The 15872-nt window shown below is 42.4% G+C and overlaps 1 protein-coding gene across 2 annotated transcripts; it reads left to right on the top strand.

Moving 5' to 3' along the window:
* The first annotated feature begins 14 nt into the window (after positions 1-14).
* Positions 15-12633, top strand: LOC149307402 (ras-related and estrogen-regulated growth inhibitor-like protein A). 2 transcript variants are annotated; one of them, XM_089539102.1, is made up of 6 exons: positions 15-55; positions 1232-1309; positions 1896-2141; positions 4537-4590; positions 7085-7161; positions 8825-12633. In XM_089539102.1, the coding sequence occupies exons 3-6, from the start codon at positions 2003-2005 to the stop codon at positions 9248-9250; spliced, it is 696 nt and encodes a 231-aa protein (XP_089395228.1). In that variant the 5' UTR covers positions 15-55; positions 1232-1309; positions 1896-2002; the 3' UTR covers positions 9251-12633. The 2 variants fall into 2 exon arrangements, with proteins under 2 accessions (XP_089395228.1, XP_089395229.1); XM_089539103.1 differs by lacking the exons at positions 15-55; positions 1232-1309 and having other exon boundaries at positions 1877-2141.
* Positions 12634-15872: the final 3239 nt, after the last annotated feature.

Raw genomic sequence — 15872 nt, 5'->3', positions numbered from 1 at the left:
AGGGAAGATGGAGGAGGATGCCTCAGTCCTGAGGGCAGGCTTTCAGGCTTTCATTGTGAGGGAGGAGGACTGCATTGAAACACTTGTGGCTGAAGAGATAAACCGCTTTGACACCGCTTTAACTGCCATGGCTCCAGGCCAGCAGGGAATTCTGGGAACTGTAGTTTGTTAAAAGGGGGGCGTCAAACCGGATTGTTTTGCTCTGCTGCCCCCCCAACAAACTACCTTTCCCAGAATCCCCCTGAATTCTGGGAAGCTGTGGTAGCAGAGCAAACCAATCTGGTTACTGCCCTTCCCAGAATGCCCTAGGCTGGAACCCTGGCAATTAAAGGGGGTGTCAAACAGGACCCAGGCTGGGGGATTCTGGTAAGGGTAATTTGTTGGGGAAGCAGAGCAAAACACTCCGGTTTGGCATTCCTTTTAACAAACTGCCCTTCCCAGAATTCCCTAGCCTGGAGCCATGGCAAACCGGACCAAGACTGGGGAATTCTGGGAAGAGTATTTTTGGTAAAGGGGTGACAAACCAGATTATGTTACTCTGGGGCCACAGAAAGCTACCCTTCCCAGAATCCCCCAGCCTTGGTCTGGTTTAACACCCCTTTTAATTGCCAGGGCTCCAGGCTAGGGCATTCTGGGAAGGGTAGTTTGTTGGGGTACCAGAGCAAAACAATCTGGTTTGACACCCCTTTAACTGCCATGGCTCCAGGCTAGGGCATTCTGGGAAGAGTAGTTTGTTAAAGAGGTGTCAGACTGGTTTGTTTTGCTCTAGTGCTCCAAGAAACAACCCTTCCCAGAATTCCCCAGCCTGGATCCCTGGCCATTAAAGGGGTGTCTGTAAGGAAAGAAACTAAACACAAAAGTAACTCTTTGCATGTAACAAAATCAGTGCCAAGTTCTTATGATATATGTGGAAAGTCTAGGAGAACATCTATCTATGGAGCACAAGAGGTCCATCGAGAATTCTCCCATTTGTTGAGTGCTTAGAGTTTGATTGTGAGATTTCTTTTCCTTTTTAAGATAATTTATTATTATTATTATTATTATTATTATTATTTATAGTATTTTTAATTTCATTGTGGATAAAACTAGCCTGGTAGGTTTTCAATAGCACTGTATATACTCATACATGTATAAGCCTAGAAATTTTAGCCAAATAAGTGACTCAAAAAACCTGGGTCGACTTTATCCATGGATCAATATAAATACTGTACTTTAATTCTTATCAAAAAAGGAGACAACTTAATCTCTTCTGGGAAAACCTAAAAGAAGCATCGACCCTCTCTACTATCTCATCCATCCAGCCTTTAAGGTGAGTGCAAACATTTACGCCTGGCAACATTTTTAAAGCTCTTTAGCATCGTTTCCCTTTACTCCGTGCTTTACATCCTTTGTATAATTCTATAAATAAATATTATATTATATTATATTAACATTTATTTATAGGGCGCTGCAAGATTTACACAGCGCTTTACATTAGTAGAAATCAGTACGAAGCGACAATAAAAAATCTGCCAAACGGCGTACGGTCTGAAACATCAGTATCACAAAATTAAAACATCTCTAAAATAATACATGTGTTTGGGACAGGAATCTTCATGCAATGAGACTTTTTGAGGATAAAAATGTCTTTCAAACACTGGAAGGTAGTGCTGTGCTTTCATTGTACCAGCTCAGCTGCTATGTATGTATAGTGTATATATATGTGTATGTATATGTATAGACTTATCCATGAGTCATATCAAAAATCCATAATTTTGGCCCCAAAACCTGCCCTTGACTTATACATGAGGTCGACTTATAGTCGAGTATATATGGTATTCAGTTAGTAGCTCCTGGGAATGAAACCCCTTCCAGCTCATTAGGAATGGTATGATCCATGCAAAGTACTCCTACAGTTCCTCCGAGTGGAAAGGAGTGTCATTCTGGCTCCGACTGAGCAAAGAGAACTAGCACAGAGACATCAATCCAGGGGCTGACGGACTGGACCAAGACAGATTTCCCAATGGTGCTCCGAATCCCTCTGCGCAGAAGTGCCAGCTTCACCCCAGACCACCAGACTGTGGCCGAGGCACCCACTCCTCCGCCGCTGAAGATGGAAGCCAACGTGGTGGTACTTGGAGCAGACTGTGTGGGGAAATCCGGTAAGTTTTTTGCAACTAGGAGTAAAGTCTGGTAAGATGAGCCCAAACTAGAAAGCATGTCTTGCTATCAGAGATATCAGTTTCATTCCTACACATCTGTTTTTCTCCCCCCAGGAGCTGAATAAATGACTCTTTTGGATGCCCAATTTAATATGTAGAGATATCTTGTAGCACCTTTGAGACTAACAGAAGGAAATAAATTGGCAGCATGAGCTTTCATGGACTTCAGTCTGCTTCCTCAGATGCATTTCTTGGAGTGGGAGCCAGGCAAGGACATAACGTATATACTCGACTATAAATTAACCTCATGTATAAGTCGAGGGCAAGTTTTGGGGCCAAAATGATGGATTTTGCTATGACCCATGGATAAGTCAAGGGTAAAATTTAGAGGCACTTAGCAAACAATCTAAAGGATGAAGCGAAGCAAAACAATGTCAAAGAGCTTCTTTGTGTTTACTCTTAAGACTGGATGGATGAGAGAGCAAAGGGGGTTGGTGCTTCACATATTATATTGCTTTTTACCAGAATATGATTCCTTCTTTTAAATAAGAGTTAAGATACTTACTGTACTTAGATTGACCTATGCATATGTCAACTCAGGGGTTTTTGGGTCAATTTTTTGACCTAAATTTCTAGACTTATACATGAGTAGAGTATATATCTGCCATTGATATGTGAGGATGTCAGTTCAAATTACAAATCCTTTGTGTATGGAAATGAAGTTGCAGGTCCAGTTTTAGCAATGGTTGCTTGTGCACAAAAGCATAGGATATGAATATGCCCAAGTTAAATTGCCACACAGGTCCAGTTTAAAAACTCCTGCTTTTTCTCTTGAGCTGTGGAAAATATTCTCTCATTGACAAAAGCCAGAGATTTTAAACTGGATCTATATGTAAACTTAAATTGGGCACATGTAACCAAAAGACACACTTATCCAGCTCCTTAGGGACAAAAACCACAGATATGTAGGAATGAAACTCTGGCGGGGTACAGACCGCCGCTTTGCAGCGGTCTGGCACCGCCGCCAGAAGGTCCGCGGGGGAGCCGGAGCCTTCAAACGGCCCGACTCCCGCGCGGACCGAAAAAAGAAGCTCCAAAATGGAGCTTCTTTTTGCGTCGCGTTTGCGACGTAGCGAGGCGCCAGGGGCGCGCTCGCTACGTCAGCAGCGGCGCGACGCGTCTGGACGCTGTGCGTCCGATGCGTAAAGATGGCGGCGCCCATGTAGAAGGGGCGCCGCCATCTTGTACGGACGGAGTCCGTACTAGACCATGGGGCGTCTAAAAGAGACGCCCCTTTTTTAAAATGGGACGTCCGGAGGACGTCCCAAATGTCCGTGTAGAAAGCCCCTCTGATATCTCTGAGTAAGACAAATTATACAGCTTTAAAGAAATTGCTAACATAATAATTTCATTTCTTAAATGATACAATACAGAGGAAAGAAATCGTGGAGTTATCTATGCCATTCAAATTACTCTCAAATGACTTTTAAAAAAAGAAAGACATAATGGGTTTGCAGACACCTAGCAACACACATTTCTACTAGAACTAACAGCTTGTAAAGTAAAGCCCACTAAGTTTAATGAGGTTTGCAACTATTCAAAAAAGGATTGCAACCTTAATTGCATAAAACTGACCTAATGAACAGCTATTGTATTCATATATTATAATTCCATTATAATCTTGTAGATAGTTTCACTACAAAGACTGGATACAGTATCAATGCAGGATTGGCTGAGACATTACTAGCAAATCAATAGCTCTAGTTTATGCATCCCACAGAATGATATCACACATATGCAATTGAATTTACTCCCAAGTAAGGCTGGATTTAGGATGGTAATGCCTGGTAAAGGTGATGGTAGTAGAAAAAGAGTCAGTAGAATCCAGTGAAGGAAGGAATGGCCCTGAACTTGCAAGACCTGAGCAGGGTTATTAATATTGGATAACATGGAAACAGTGTGTGTTTGGAGATCTCTCATTCCTGAAGGAGGTCTATCATTTGCATTCACGTAAGCTAATTTGACAGCACATAACAAGAAGGGCTAGATTCTCGCCTTCACATGTACCATTGAGGAAGCCACATTGAATCGAATGGGACTTAGTAAACATGCATAGGACTGCAACCTAAAACTCTTGGCAAATATGCTTCATTGAAATGTGAGCACATGTTCATGGATGGACATGTAATGATGGAACTGCAAGATTATGTTCTTGGTTTTTAAAAATGTAAAAGAGCTATTTTGAGAATGTTCATATTTAGAAATTATGAATTTTCCTACAGGGCTTGTTGTTGTTGTTGATCACATCTCTCATGCTGAGAAGAGAAAATAGCCAAGTCCTCTGCACTCCAGATTTGTCATATATAACACTTACAACTCCCACTCTTTTTCACAGCTTTAACAGTGCGCTTTCTAACCAGGAGGTTCATTGGGGAATATGGAGATATGGGTGAGTGTTATTTTTACCTTCACGTGGTACTTGCTGTTCTCTTGCTGTCCACCTTTCGGAAACTGGATGAGCCAGTGAAGCAGAAAAGTCCCCATTGCAAGAACTGATTTGGGGCAAAGGTGGCAGATTTTAGTGGCAAGGAGGCAAATGTCAAATCAGTTTAAGGGCTACCAGCGTGCAAAGCTGTACACTCACAGTGTGGTTTCCTCATTGATGAGCTTGCCAAACATCATGATGTTAATATTATGAAAATCAGTTCTTGGTACTGGTATGAATCCCTGGAGAGTGCTACTTTTATTTTATTTTATTCAGCATCTTCAATTCTCTGGGTGTTATGCTTTACAGAATAAGGTAGTTAAAAAGAAAAGTCAGCTCCCTGCCCCAAGGGGCTTACAAATTAGGTTTTGGCAATGGAAGCATACAAAAGAGGTGGGGAGGAAAGATGGAAATGAAGAGAGACAAAGATAATAACAAGCAAATCATATGAGGACGTGTAGTTACAGGATTCACTCCACTTGAAGGCAAATGATTTAAGTTGAAAGGTTCACGGAAAAGGTGGGTTTTGAGGAAGGAACTGAAGGAAGATGGAGAATGTAGCACAGCCTTCATCCCTCACCTTTCAACTTGTTGGACTGCAACTTCCATCACCCTGCTGCCAGCAAGCGGAAGATTATAGGAGTTGTAATCCATTCTGGAAGGCTCCAACATGGAAGAGACTAGAAGCATGTATTTTCTGAGGGGTGCTTAGAGGCACTGAGGTAGCAGCAGGTAGGGAGGGGAGTGATGCAAACCCTAAGAGAGCAGAAGATTTGGGGCTGGCTAAGGATTTGAAAAGTGATGGGAGTTATTATTGACAATACTGAACTTCACAGATACTTTTTTTTCTTTTTCATTTGACTCACTTACTGCTTAGCTAACTGACATAAGCTCTGACAGTTTGTGTGATAGTAATTATCTTGAGGGCACAGTGCCCCTGAGTGGTATGCCTGTCAGTGCTCACCATCTGAATTCAACATTAGAGGAAGATGATATGCTACTAATCCTACGCTTGTCTTCTCAGAAGTCAGTCCATTGATTTTAGTGCAGGATGCTTCAAAGTAAATGTGCTTTGGACCACAGACAGCCTTGGAGCTGTTTAATGTGGCCTTTAATGTGAAAGATAGAAGTTGGTAGCATGTACTTTCGTAGGCTTGAGCCTACTTGATCACATTCATTTGATGGAGTGGACTGACCTATATATCAGTCTCTGTGTGAAAATGCTCATAGGAATGCAAAACTTGGTCGATGTGGAGATGAGCTGACAAGTTCAGTTTTAACTATGGCTGTTGGGAGACAAGGCAAGGATGTTGCATAAAGCCAAAGTTAGTAGATAATCATATGAATGAGTATCAGGATGCAGCATGGGAGTCAAAAAGACGATAAGAGAGTCTGCATGAGGCTTGGGGCGGGGGGGAGTTTAGCTAGTGTTATAATGTATGTAGTGTGCCAGGAAACCATTGTCTATGTTGAACCCACTTCTGATGGACTCCAATTTTGATGTTTCTCTTTCCATTCTTCCTTTTTGTTCAAGGACCGCTGTTGTGTTAACTTTATGCATTTACTGGGAGAAACCACTAGCATAGCTATAGCAAAGGTCAAGGCATGCTGTGCCAAAATCAGCGGTTCCAAATTCCAAGTGGACAAGCATTGGATCATTAGTATATCATCTCTCTCTAATATTGAATTCAGATGGAGTGTACACAGGGCCACCAAGAAGTATGAGCAAGGTATTGCTATGTGCAGGGGAATCCTGAGGATTATAGATGTACAGAAAAGAACAACCCTCTTTTTAAAAAAATCAGTGCAAAAAATGAAGCCCAGAGAGGCGCTGAGATCCACATAATGGTGGGCCAGCATTGGGAGGGGGACCCCAAGAAATAGAGTTGCCAGGTCAGAAGTATCCCAGGACTTGAAATTTCAGGCATGAAACCTAAGGTCTTCAGATGTACCCTTGCAATGTCATAGGAGACAGGCAGGTCCTGGTGATATCATTAAGGAGCAAACACAATGGTACACAGAATACACCATTCAAATAAATGAAACCTTTTTTGCCCAGCACACTCTCATCCTGAGATTCTGTCCCCTTCCCTGAAAACTGGAGAAGAGCCCTTGAAACTCATGGCTAGGCTCTGAGATTTGTGCAAACAAAGCATGAGCAGAACGCTATGTCTTTCGGCTACAACCCTCAGGATTCCTAACTGGAAAAGTCAGTGGGCTGAGGGGTGTGTTCAGAGAGTTGTAATCCTAAAAAGTTATTTTCCTATGATCTGGGCATGAGCCCAGGTGTCTTGGTGGTCTGCATCAAATACTCATTTTATGTTTCCTGCTTTGTGGGTCTGCTAGTGTCTGAATACCTAGGGAGGAGTGCCAGGCTGGAAAGGGAGTGAGATAAATGGGATAAATCCCTTGGGAGTGGCTTTCTGGCAACTACAGCCTTCTGCTTTTTCCCACCCAGAGTCTATCTACACCCACACTTTGGCAATAGAAGGCAGAGAGATCCTCTTCCACATCTGGGACTTTCCTTGCTCACAGGTGAGAGAGCTTTCCCACACTTATCACACTTAATTATCTAATTTCCAGTATTTATATTTTGTCTTTAGATGAAAGAAAAAAATGTTCCTGATGAAATAATCCCCCTTCCACCTCCTGTCCTTTTCCATTTTTTAAAGTTAAAAAAAAAGTAAAGTGAAACAGGTATTTTAAAAAATGAGATAGAAGGAGGGAGGGAGATTTAATTTGTCTCAATTAGTTCCAGAAGATTTTGAAGAATGTAAAAGTTTCCAAAGCTCCATGCCAAATCCCATTGCCTCTTTAGGTGTTTCCAGCTGTCCACTGAATACCTAGTGGCATCTTCAAAATCGATATCTCATCTGTCTCTTAATATTTATTTATTAGGTAATTGTATATCGTGCCTTTTCTACAATGAGATTAAACTGGTGTAAATGGCTTACCTATTCACTTTATCCTCATAACAACCCATGACGTAGGCCAGGTTAAAAGAGCAGAATTGGCCTAAGATCACCCAGTGAATTTCATGGCTCAGTGAGGACTAGAAACTAGAACCCCTGTCCCAGTCCAATACTAACTATAGTAACACTATGTTTGCCTGCCTATCTCTCTGTCAGGAAATTTTCACCCGCATTTCATTAAGAAATTTAATTGCTGTACATATCATAGATAGGTCGATTTCATGTATACGGTGAGGGCAGGTTTTTGGACATGAATTATGGATTTAGATATAATCTGTAGATAAACTGAGGGTAAAATGTAGGGGCATATAAGAAAGGTTGCAGAATGAAGGTACAGTACTTAGGTGGTCCCATGGATAAATCAACCCAGTTTTTGGGGGTTTACTAAAATTTTGCAGTGTGTTCACAAGTATAAACAAATAGGATACTTTTATTCATATATTATGTTGAGTGCAGCAGGCAACATCTGCTTGTAGATTTACATGGATAAAAATAAAACACATCTATAAAATTGCAGATTTTTGACCCCAGTTTTAGACCCACTTGAATCCACTCAGGATTTTACTGCTACTTCTCCTGCAGGCAGCCACTTTGGTCTGAAAAGGAGTGCTGCCGGTGGGGAATTAGAGTCCAGCAATGGCAGAGCCAGTATGGCATAGTGGTGTGAGTGTTGGGCTATGATTCTGGAGGCCAGGGTTCAAATCCCACCTCAGTCATGAAACCCACTGGGTGACCTTAGGTGAGTCACACTCTCTCAGTTTGCAATAGCAAAGCTCCTCTGAATAAATCTTGCTTAGAAAACCCCATGATAAGTTTGCCTTAGGGTCACCATAAGTCAGAAATGACTTGAAGGCACACACACAATGGCAGAGCTACCATTCAGCTTCAATCAGCTGCAGGAAATGTCATGGTAAAATCCAGAGTGGATTCACCCACATGGCAGGGAATCCACCAGCTGTCTCTGCCTACATGTTTTGCAGGAAGAGTTAAGTGTCATCTGAGGAGAAGCCTCTTTCTCCCACAAGATCAAGTATTCTTTTTAAGACTGAGTTTGCCGCCTGCCGTTTTTATGAAGGCTTTGGTTGCAAAGAAACAATTTTAAAATGTTTAAACATTCCATCCAACTAACTGAATGGCTGCAACACCTGTTTAATGGATTAAAATGTTCTTTGTTTCTTGCTAATTTGTCAACTAAAAATTGAAGCTTCACTTGTTTCCTTTCTCAGGAGCGGGTGGAGGAGAGCTCCTCTGAGGATAAGCGCATTCAGTGGGCCGATGGCTTTGTCCTGGTTTATAGCATTTGTGACCGAGCCAGCTTCAACAGTGTCCAGCCCAAGATTCAAGTCATCAAGGCAGCTAAGGAAGGCCCAAGCCAGGAGAAAGTGCCCATTGTCATTGTGGGTAACAAGAGGGACCTCCACCATCGGCGAGCAGTTTCCAGCGAGGAAGGCCGCCTCCTTGCCCTCTCTATGGACTGTGAGTTCTATGAAGTGTCTGCTGCAGAGGCCTATCATGGGGCTGTCATGGTCTTTCATGGTCTGGCGGAACGCATCTGTGAAGCCAAGCTGGCTCTCAAGAAAGGCAATGGGATCCGCAGCATTGTCAAGAGCGTCTCTGCTGTGTTTGCCCGGAAAAGGACAGACTCAATGTGAACTGAGCCAGGAATCTGAGAATGCAATGACATTTGGCTTCCTTCTCACACAGATTGTGGTTTCTCTCTGTGTAAAATGAGCTGCCTCTTTATCCTAGTAACCCCATAACCAAAAACAGGAGGCTGTAGGGCCAGCCCAGTCCAAGAGGCACTACTACAGACGACAGCTTGGTGTGTCAAAATTCCCTGGCAAGAGGATACACAATTAATCCTGCTTCCCCACACCAGAACCTTGATGTGACATGATTCATGTCAGGGGGCATTTAACATCTTTCCTGAGGCCTCCTGAAAATTTCTCTGGCTAAGCTAAAGGTCTGATTTGGGTCTCCCATGTAGCACAGTAGCCTATACACTTTAACACATTGGTTTTTGTATGGGGTTGGATCTCTGTTCCAAACAGGCTGAACACCCTTATTCCATCCCATATGTAAATAATAATGCCATTTGATGAAAGGTTTTGTATATGTAATTGTTAGCCTGGAGTTTGCAACACCATGGAAGTTACCTTATACTGAGTCATCTGTGGTCTCCCTAACCTAGTATACATTATTGTGATGGCAGGAGCTATCGAGAGGCCAGATCCCACCCCAGCAATACTACCTGAGATCCTTTGGCTCAGGGATGGGCAATACCTGCAGCTAGTGCTGGATTCATGCACAAGCTAAGTAAGGGGCATTCTCAACCTGAGGCTGAGAGTTCATGACTTGCCCAGATATCTAAAGCCCCCATTAGCAAAAAAAAGGGAGACAAGAAGTAAAGTGTCATAGGTATCACTGTTATTTATAACACATTATGTCAAGTCCTATATCCTGTCTCCCTTAAGCACACTGAACTGACTGTGCCAGGCTGTGCCTCACCCTATAGGTGCTAGAATCTATCTCCCTTCTTAGTATTAGCAGGTTAGATGAGGCTTGTCATCAACTGTATCTCCGCTGAGAACAAGATTCATTTCCAAATTCTCCTCCAGCTTCCTGTTCTGTCTCCTTTGCTTGAGACTTGGCTAGTCATTGCCCGTGTTGTAGCAGTGTGGGTAGGCTCCTGGAACTTGGTGTCCTCCTCACAAGTCTTTCCCTTCCTCCTGCTCTGTTCACTGACAGCATGGCAGTTGCTGTTGTGAATTGATGTACAGCACACGCCCAGGCAAATGGAGGCATGGCTTCTTTCCAGGACCTTGTGTGGGTGTGGTAGATCTTAAATAATCTGGTCCTGGTAGAAGCTGCAGCTTGTCTCCAGCTGGAAAATTTTGCTTCAGGCCCCTGACGGTTGATGAAAAGCATAAGAAATGGATAGAAATTGGCTTCTCAACAGAAGTTCTCCTTCTCTCTCATTTACAGGGCTGGTCCAACCATAAGACACACAGAAACAACTAGCTCAGGTGGCAGATTCTGAGGGTACGGCACTGGTAGCTATTCATTCCTGAGTACCCCCCCCCCAAAAAAAAACCCCTTCTGTCTGCTCTCCCTCCCCTAAAACTAGTCTCTTGCCTTCAGGTGTGATAAAAAGCTCTGTCCTGTTGCTAGTGTTTTAATAAAGTCCAGTTGCTTGCCCAGTTAGCATCTGTATGTGAAATTGGGAAGGAGGGTATCTTGTTTTTTGCCTTAAGCAGCAAAATGTCCTAGGTCAGACATGCCTATCTCAGAGGTCTGGCACCAAGTGATTTTTCAGGAGGATCGAAAGTATTCTGTATCTGTTGAGCACAATTCTTCCTAACAAGCCTATAGATGCAAAGAAACAGGTTACTGTTTAACACAGTAACACAAAGGTAACTTTCAAAATCTGTTCTGGGACCCAGACCAGTAAGATAACATGACACAGAAAGAAAAGCACTAAAGCTGATGGTTTAATTTATTCCCTCTGAAAAGTGATGCAGTGGACATAAATTTAAGAATGAAATTGTTAATATTTCAACAGAGATGAATGGAAAGTTGTGCAGTTAGCTAGGAAGAACCAATTGCACCATTAGAGGATGGAGGCAGTCACTGTATTTTTCAGCTTAACCTCTTTCGCAAGGAGAGAAGGTGAGAATCTCAAGGGTGGGGAAGGTATAAAAGTGTTAAGTGATAACAATAATACGAAGTTATGTAGACAAAATATGTAGAACAGTGTTCATCCTCCTTCCTGTCAATACTAGAACTCAAAAGCTTTTTGCCCAAAACTAATAACATGCACATGTGAAATGAAACAACCAAACAACCAATTGAAACAAGTTAGGCTTGCACAAGTAAACAAAAACATTTTCAGCCTACCAGAGTCTATTTGAAAGCTTCTTCCAAAATGCATCCGGTGTCATTTTTTTTCTTTCCTCAGTCTCCATCTTTCTTATGATTTCCATCTTGGTAACTAAGCTTATAAATCTGTACTCTTAAAAAAAAGATAACATTCTGAAGGGACCAGTAAGGCAGGCTTATCTATTCTCTTCCTTTTGCATGCCATGCATGCAGAGTAAGGCATACTGGAGGCAGCTGCTGTTTACCTTGCCTGTTATAAACAGGCACAGCTACAATATGATTTCTACCTTGAGCTTCATTGCTTTCTTTGCTGCAGGCATGCTGCTGCACCCTGACACTGAAAACCTGCGTTTCTCCAGCCCTCTTATATCAGTTTTTAGCTGATGTTACTAAAAACCTTCCAGCTCTACAGCTGATGAGGAAAAGGGGGGGGGGGGGGCTGCGAAGACATAAATAGACTTTGTAGAAAAAGCGAGCGAGAGAGAGAGAGAGCTTGCTTGTCAGAGGCTTTGTTAAGTGAAGTATGCTTAGGAAAACTGTGTGGTTTGCAGAAGTGTAAACCATCTCTTTTTTTTTTGGGGGGGGGGGGGGGAAAGTGGAAGGAAACCCCAAAACAATCCGGTGAGAACTTAGCATATGCAGTGATCACCCATTGTGTGAGAGAAATGGAAAACTGGGCAGAAGGAGGAATGGAACAGAGATTTTCTTTGATAGTTCTCACTAATACATTACACAGTTAAGTCTCGGCATTGAAAACATGTCCCTGGGCTGAATCACAGCAGGAAACAATCATTCCTCAAATCCAGCTCATTTTCTGATGGTGGGTGGGTGCAGACATGCTCATATTTCTTTACTTATGATGCGGATCTTGCTGTGCTGTATCCTTACAGATGTAAGTGCAAAGTATATAAATAAAATCATTGTTACTGGATTCAAGAATAAACTCTGCTGGCACTTTACGTTCCGTAACAAGGAATAAAGTCAAGACATACCATACCCATTCAGAAATGTTCAGCTTCAGCTTTTGTTCACAGGAAGAGGGAAAACAGGGGAACTAGGTCAGCCGTCAAATGATCCATACTTACAGAGGCTGGCAGAATTGCAGGGCATATAGGTTGATAGTATGGAATCTTTATAAGCTTCCATCTATACGTACAAGTTGTCACATGCAAATTTTATGGAGAATTTTGTCTTCTTTTTCAATTGATTCATTTCCACTTTCGGAAGAATAACTATATGCCCCCTGCCCACCATAAGAAACATACGATAACTGTCTGGATCCAGGCCTGATAAGACTGGCTTCCTAAAAACTCTGTGGTTTCTCAGACCTATGAACCTGGATCCTCTGCCAGTCTTCTTTGGCCTGTCCAACCCCAGCTTCCCGCTGACCTTTCAGAGATTCACAGTCTATTTTTGCCATTGTGATTTTAGGCAGGAATGCTCTTGTTTTACACGCACGTTTTCATCTGTGGCTGCCGCTTTGCTAAGGTGGCTGTTTTTGTAGCTTCCCCCTTCTCCCTGGATAAACTGTTCTTTCCAGTCAGTGACTACATAGTTAGGGAGCCCTGGTTTAGATAAATACTTGTCTGTAACAGCTATACAAAGAGGCGGCATGGTATAGTGGCTGATTGTTGGACTACGGAACCAGGTTTCTAATCTTCATTTGGCTGTGGAAAGCCCTTGGGTGACCTTGGGCAAGTCATAGAATCATAGAGTTGGAAGAGACCGCAAGGGCCATCCAGTCCAACCCCCTGCCATGCAGGAAATCCAGATCAAAGCATCCCCGACAGATGGCCATCCAGCCTCCATTTGAAGACCTCCAAGGAGGGAGACTCCACTACACTCCGAGGAAGTGTGTTCCACTGTCAAACAGCCCTTACTGTCAAGAAGTTCCTCCTAATGTTGAGGTGGAATCTCTTTTCCTGCAGCTTGCATCCATTGCTCCGGGTCCTAGTCTCTGGAGCAGCAGAAAACAAGCTTGCTCCCTCCTCAATATGACATCCCTTCAAATATTTAAACAGGGCTATCATATCACCTCTTAACCTTCTTTTCTCCAGGCTAAACATACCCAGCTCCCTAAGGCGTTCCTCATAGGGCATGGTTTCCAGACCTTTCACCATTATAGTCGCCCTCCTTTGGACACGCTCCAGTTTCTCAATGTCCTTTTTGAACTCTCTCTCACACTCTCTCAGCCTCAGAGGAAGGCAAAGGCAAACCCCTCTGAACAAATATTGCCAAGAAAGCCTCTCTGGTAAGTTTGACTTAGCATCACCGTAAGTCAGAAACTACTTGAAGACACGCAGTAACAACATATTCAATGGTAACTGTACTGGCCATACAGCAAAATAAGAAATCCAAAATCCATAAAAGGACAATACCTTTATTGGCCAACTACAATGCACAAAACTCATAATGCAAGCTTTCAAAGCTCCACTGGGTTCATCATAAACCAGATGTTTAACATGTCATACAGGAGGGGGAAAAGTGACAGGTGTTGTAGTCACAGGCCTACATTTTGTATAGATGTTGCCTCTTCTGTAGTTCAGTTGGTTTGGAGAGATTTCTTTTTTAAAACTACTTTTATTAATACATAATTTAAAAAGCACAAAACTACACAGAAGGGCACAAACATTACCAACCCACCCACCAACAACATCCCATTCAAATCCAAACTAATCTATCTAAACTAAATAAAACTGCACAACTAACACAATACAAAAGACAACACAAAACACTAGGGATATTTGTGACTTTCAATTGTTTGGTAAACAGTTATAGTGAGTTCATTTTTTACTTCATCTAAGGCTACCCAAACTAAAGTAATGAACATAATTTGAGTATTGAATAAATAATTGTGATCTGACTTCTTAAAATACTGAATGATTCAATTTAGGCTTTCAAACCTGATATTGTCACCCTTCCCCTTTGTTACTCGCATACTCTATAAACAATTTCCAACCTTCTCTTAGAAACTGTGTCCCTTAGAAAATGTAATAGCTTTAACCCTGAAGCCGCTGCTGATCAGAGTACACAATCTGGAGCTGGATGGACAGTTAATCTGCCCAGGTGTATATGGCCATTTCCGATATTCTTGATACTCCTTTCTCTCTTCCTTGTACATTCCTTTGTATTAGATAAGTTAAAAGTTGATATGTACTCATTTGTATAATAATGGTACCCAGAACTGTGATGTGGCCACTTGCTGATGGATTCAGCTTTAGCTTGTGAAGATTCTGCACGGTATGTGTGTAATACACTTATTTGTTGTTGTTAACTCTTCCCCTCCTCTGCTTATTTTGCTTCCTATATTATAATCCCTGCCTTCCTATTGTGGGGTCAGAAGCTGTGGGAGGGAGTTGTGCTTAGTCAGACCTGATTCCCTTTGCAAAGCTGAGTGGCATTTTGCAATAATGATTTATTTACAGAAATCCACTTGAACATAGCTGGAAGCACACAGCTTAAATGCTCCAGCTGGCCAAGACTCACCATTCACACATCTGCTCTTCAAGGAGACAACTTGCACCCCAAATGCTGTTAGTTTGCGAAGTCCAAAAATCCAGTTCTCTAAACTAGTCTTTTCATTTCTGTCTAATAGAGAATTGCAGTTTCCTGTTCTTTGCGTGCACAGACTTCTTGTCTCCCAATAAGTCAGGGCTATCCACCTACCAATGTTTCTGACTTAAAACTTCCATCGGCCCTAGCCAGTGGGGTAGGATTTGGGGATCTGCAGTCTAAAAACACATTTAAGGCCACATCTGCTCTAGCCTAGAAGGGGAGAAGAAATCTGGCCATGTTTTCTTAAACTAGAATCTTAATCTTGCCTTTTCACAAAAGAGGTTTCTCGGGCCATCATAGCTCCCATGGTGGCAAATCGCCTGCAGTTTTCTTAACCAATGTGCCAAGCCATAATTGACCAATTAATCAGATCTTGTCCAACCATCAATAACAATGCTACTATTTTCTTTCTGTTCAGTCCAGTCAAGGCAAATGTACTCACGTTCTTAGCAGTGTGGTAGCCACACCAAGCTTAAGGGGTTCATTGACCAACATGGGGCATTGATTCATCCTACCCACAATTTGCCAGGAGGTGGCACATTCTTTAGTGTGTACCCTTATTCCTTATTGCAGAATCAGAGTTCGGCCACCCAACCCCATAAATAGTGATGGTCCAGATTTCATTCATGTGATTCACTCAGCTGTTGCCCTTTCAAGATTTCCTGCAGGTCCTGGTATACTATTGCCTTTATTATAATTGAGCTTTCCTTGAGGAATGAGGAATGTCCTTTGGCTACTTTGACTGTAAGAACAGTAAAAGGTGTAAACGGGGCAAAGAAAGGATGGGGAAACTTGAACGCTCCAAAATGTTGTTGGACTGTGACAATCCCTCATTCTAGC

This window comes from Sceloporus occidentalis, unplaced genomic scaffold (assembly GCF_023333645.1).
Source record: "Sceloporus occidentalis isolate IW3139 unplaced genomic scaffold, rSceOcc1.0.p SCAF_9, whole genome shotgun sequence".
NCBI classification, from domain to species: Eukaryota; Metazoa; Chordata; class Lepidosauria; order Squamata; family Phrynosomatidae; genus Sceloporus; species Sceloporus occidentalis.
This window is presented reverse-complemented; position numbering and strand designations above follow the sequence as displayed.

Excerpts from the sequence above, each read along its gene's own strand:
- LOC149307402 (XM_089539102.1), top strand. The coding sequence starts at position 2,003 with ATGGTGCTCCGAATCCCTCTGCGCAGAAGTGCCAGCTTCACCCCAGAC. Across the intron at positions 2,142-4,536 it reads AGACTGTGTGGGGAAATCCG|CTTTAACAGTGCGCTTTCTA; the intron begins GTAAGTTTTTTG and ends TCTTTTTCACAG. Across the intron at positions 7,162-8,824 it reads GGGACTTTCCTTGCTCACAG|GAGCGGGTGGAGGAGAGCTC; the intron begins GTGAGAGAGCTT and ends TTCCTTTCTCAG.